At 38.8% G+C, this 5,063-nt stretch overlaps 1 protein-coding gene across 1 annotated transcript; it reads right to left on the bottom strand.

Annotated features, from left to right (window-relative positions):
• Positions 1–1,192: 1,192 nt before the first annotated feature.
• LOC129941360 (uncharacterized) lies at positions 1,193–2,272 on the bottom strand. Its single transcript, XM_056049975.1, has one exon. The coding sequence runs from the start codon at positions 2,270–2,272 to the stop codon at positions 1,193–1,195; it is 1,080 nt and encodes a 359-aa protein (XP_055905950.1).
• Between the last annotated feature and the right edge of the window lie 2,791 nt (positions 2,273–5,063).

The raw sequence follows: 5,063 nt of genomic DNA, 5'->3' as shown, positions 1-5,063 counted from the left end.
CGTTTAGCGTAAAGCAATTCTTCAGATCGCAAGAAACCTTTTATACGTTCCTGTGGAGGAAATATACCATTTCTCGCACGGCGAACAAAAACAGCAACGATTCGAATTACTTTAAACCAGGATGAGACTCGTTTGGCAAGTTTGTCAAAAAGTGATTCCATCACACACATTACATTGGCAACAACAGGCTGCTTTCTCCTTTCAGGTAAATCTTCAAAATCCTTTTTTTCTGTTGAAATCGGCCATAAGTTAAAATCTATAGATAGCCAATCTGGGCCTCTCCACCAAATGTCCAATTGCAACAGCTTGCTGGGCTCAACTCCTCTGGATGCACAATCAGCTGGATTTTCTTCTGAGCGAATGTAGTTCCATTCGGAGCGGGGAAGAACATCAAGAATCTCAGCGGTACGATTGGCAACAAACGTATTCCATCGACGAGGAGGAGATGAGAGCCAAGCTAAAACGATTTTAGAGTCACAAAAAACAAAGGTTTGGGAGGGTTTTATATCCAAAGAAGAACGAACCAATTTTACTAGACGACTCAAGAGAAGCGCCCCACAAAGTTCCAGGCGTGGAATTGTTAACTGCTTAACAGGCGCAACACGGGTCTTAGCCGCAACAAGTCTTACATTCATTTCTCCATTTTCTGACAAACTTCGAGCGTAGACGACTGCGGAATATGCCTTCTCGGATGCATCTGAAAACCCTATCAGATCAAAATGTTTTGAATTTAACGTAAACCTTCTGACAATTTCGACCCTTTCTAAGTAGAGCAACTCCTTTCGATAGAAAATCCATTTGTCAGCTATTTCACTTGGGAGTTAATCATCCCATCCTATCTTTGATTCATGCACCCATAACTCCTGGAACAGCATTTTAATCAAAATGGTAACAGGTGCCAAGAAACCTAAGGGATCAAAGATTTTTGAAATCTCTGATAAAAGCATTCGTTTAGTGGGTGACAATGGCGATTTTTTCTCCAACGAAATTTTGAAAGTAAATATGTCACGATGAGGGTTCCAAACTAGTCCAAGAACTTTTGTACAATTATCAGCGCTATCCAAATCAAGAGAAAATGAAGGCTCACAATTTAACCCCTGCAAAACTGGCCAACAATTGGAACTCCATTTGCTCAACTGCAAACCGCCACAGGACAACAATTCAACCAACTCTGCTTTCAATTCCAATATACCTAAAATATAGAATCCGAACCGGTCATTATATCGTCAACATAAAAATCATGCAATATAGCATGTGATGCAACAGGGAACTTATCCGCATAATCTATGGCAAGTTGTTTCAGAACTCGCATCGATAGAAATGGGGCAGGAGAAGTTCCGTAAGTGACTGTACACAGTCGATAGTGTTTGATAGGTTGATCAGGACTTTTTCGCCACACAATGCGTTGAAAGTCACGATGTTTTTTATCCACCCAAATTTGGCGAAACATCTTGATAATGTCAGCACAAAAAACATATCTAGGAACTCTAAACCGCAAACAAACATTAATCAAATTACGCTGAAGTGGAGGTCCTATATGTAACATCTCATTTAAGCTGGTACCGTTTGCATCCTTATGAGACTCGTCGAAAACAACACGTAATTTGTTTGTTACAACCGCGTGATGAGGTAAGTAGAAAATTTTACCAGAAGTCGGTTCAATTTCCCTTTCTGGAATACTCTCCATGTGCCCTAACTCCTGATAAATTTCCATAAACCGACAATACTCCAAGCGAAGATTTTCCTGGTGAGAGAAGCGACGCTCCATTGCAAACAACCGAGATAATGCTCCTGAAAGAGTGTTTCTAAAATCAACTTCCTTTTGACGAAAAGGCAACTCCACGACATACTTGTTATCAGGACCTCGAGAGAAAGTTTTGCAAAAATGAGAGTCTGCAAAATCACCAGAATCCAATGAATAGGTGTTATGTGGAAGTTCTTCAATTTCCCAAAACGATTTCAGAAGAACATCAACATCCTGCATAATCCCTACTGTTAAGGAAATAATTTCCTCCTTTGGACATTTACCGGTTATTACCCACCCAAAAATGGTATTGTGGGCAATCAAGTTATCGTTGTTATCAAGGCGACGACCATCAAGCAAAATACTCCAGGCCTTGTCAGATCCTAACAAAATATCAATAGGACCTGGGACGTTGAAACCTGGGTCAGCCAATCTCAACTCATTCAACAATAATGATCTATCAAGGTCAAGAGGCAAAGGAGGAGTTTTCGAAGTTATTTGATTCAAAATGAAGGCTTCGACATCCATTTCATTTGAATCAAAACAAGATTTAAGCTTTAGGGTTACGGCACCCTGTGTGCTGTGTAACACCAGCTTCAAGCGAAGAGATTCCAGAAATAGGAACGCGAGCATGACGACGGCGAAGATGTAATCTTTTTACCAAATTTTCAGTTACAAAGGAAGCTTGAGATCCCGTATCGAGCAGAACGCGACAAAGATGTTTGTTACCAAAAATATCTGGATTCTGAACCAAAACTGTTGGTAAAATACCGGAGGGACGAATATCGTTTTGAATGTGGTTGCTAACAATAGGCAACGAGGAAGCTTGAGATGTCGAGGCAATTGCTCCATTTGAATTGTTAGCTTCACTAACCGAGGATAGCGAATCTAGATGAACCAACACATGATGACGAATACGGCAATGAGGACAACGAGCTTTCGATCGACATCGCGATGAAGAATGATTGCTTCCTAAACAATTGTAGCATAGTTTTTGATCCCTAGCAAAGCTTCGACGAGCAGTAATGGGCAAGGCAAGAAATTGAGAACATTGTGGCAGATTATGATTTTGTTTGCACATTGGACACACGAAATTTGATACGGCAAGGCTTTTAATATTGTTCGACGAACTACCCGAACGCGTTGTTACTTTATTACTACGGTTTTTCGAATCATGAGATTTGGTTGTGCAAGCTTCCAAAGCATCGCATCTTTTTTCAAAAAAATCGATTAATTCCTGAACTGTTGTTTTTTCTGAATTATCTTTATGAAGTGCCCAAGCTTTACGCGTATCTGAGTCGGTCTTACTTAGCATTAGATAAATCAGCCAAGGATCTCTGCTTTCGGATTTCAGAGCCTTTAAACCACGAATAACTTCATCTGATTTATCAGCTAACCGGCGTAAATGTCCACTGTCCGCGACGACCACCGTTGGCATTTTCATAAAACTTTCAATATGCGCGTTTATAATGTACAACGGCTTATTATACCGACGCTCGAGCTTTTCCCACGCTAGATCATAATTGCAATCCGCTATCTCCATCCCGTAAAAGTTTTGCAGCTTCATCAGTCAAAAACGATTTTAAATAACGCATTTTTTGAGCACCCGGAAGTTTTTCCTTGCAACCGACGCTTCCTAAAAACATGTCCCGAAATTTAGGCCATTCGCGGTAATCGCCACCGAAAGGAGTTATTTTGAACTTTGGCAACTCAATTTCACTCGATAGTTTCGAAACCGACGGATTGCGTAAAAGAGTCTCTAACAAGGCGGCTTGTTGCTTGGAAGAATCTTCCAATGAATCACCATTAGCTTGACCACGTGGTGGAAGAGGGGAAGGAATTGAAGGAGTGTTCTTTCTAATCGCTTTTACAAATGCACTTTTGGCTTCGAGATATTTTTTCTCCATAGAAATAAAATCAATTTCGGGATCACCGTATCCCTCTTGCTCGGAATATTGAAAAAACTCATTATGATTAGCGCAAAAATCCTTCCAAGTTTCCTCTAACCGTTCTAACCGCGTTTCTAAATTGTCTATATCTTCATCTTCTACTTCTAGAATATAAGCATGCGCACGCGTTATCGAACCCTTTAAATGTCCACGAGCCTGCCTTAATGTCTGCATGATTGTTGCAATTATTATGTTTAAAACCAAAATTGTATAAACCGAAACTCACGAGCAACAAATCAAGGAAATAGTAACACCAACTATGTACTTTTCACCACAAGTTTCTTTAAGAAAAGCAGCAACCTATTTCCCAACAGCACTCCCAAAACCCTAACGCGCAGCAGCAACAGCAAAGCAGCAGACAACAGCAAAGAAAATTAAATAATTCGATACAATTTTACCAAATATATGTGCAGCTCCAGCAATCCAAAAGTTCCAAGCAACCACCATACATAAATTCAAAAGTCAATTTAAATTTATTTGAATTTATTTCAATATTAATTTTCCAAAAAAATCCGGCTTTACGAAGGACCAACTTTGTTCAGCAATAATTATTATAAATCAAAATTATTCAAAATAAAATACAACCTTTTTTCACGTTATAAGGAATGTATTTAATTAAATATTATTGGAACAAGACAAATTTTATTTAATGGACTTGATGTTGCCTCGATGATGGTTGCTTGTAAAGAGATCGATTCTTTGCATTGCACCATCGCAAGATGCTTATTCATATAAGAACAAATGTATATGGATAAGCTGTAAAAGGGATTAAGATTTAAACATTATATAGAAAAACAAAGGTGAAAAGCATTAAAAGTTATAAAGCCAAAACAAAATTCAAGGTAATAAAACATAAGTTATTATATAACTATGTTTGGCAACTTTGCAATTTAATTCAAGTCTCTATCGTTTTTGGTTCGTAAGATATTTAGGGTTAACCAAAATTTTCACCTTTTTTTCAAACTGCTATGGTAAAAAAACCACCCACGCAATTTTCTTGAGAGCCCTTTCTGCATCTTTCTGCCTTATTATCTGTATAACAAAATTTATTTGAAGTCGATTTCTCTTCTGGTTCTTGAGCTATGGACGACGAAAAAAACGTCGCGAACGTACGGACGTACGGACGTACGGACGTACAAACGTACGTACACACGCACGCACAGACATCTTTCTAAAAATCTTTTATTTCGACTCTAGGCACTTGAAACGTCGAGAAATGTCAAAATTTGACAAATCGGACCCATTACAATAAGTTCCTATGGGAAGTTAAAAAGGTTTTAGACAAGGCGATGCACTGTCATGCGACTACTTCAATATCGTTCTGTAAATAATTGTGCAAAACTCAACCGTCACCACTAGAGGCACAATCT

Source organism: Eupeodes corollae, chromosome 1 (genome assembly GCF_945859685.1).
Source record: "Eupeodes corollae chromosome 1, idEupCoro1.1, whole genome shotgun sequence".
Taxonomy (NCBI): Eukaryota; Metazoa; Arthropoda; class Insecta; order Diptera; family Syrphidae; genus Eupeodes; species Eupeodes corollae.
The sequence above is the reverse complement of the archived record's forward strand: the minus strand, read 5'-3'. Positions and strand labels throughout refer to the sequence as shown.

What these genes read in the sequence shown, in the direction of transcription:
- LOC129941360 (XM_056049975.1), bottom strand. Translation starts at nt 2,272, where the DNA reads ATGGATGTCGAAGCCTTCATTTTGAATCAAATAACTTCGAAAACTCCT.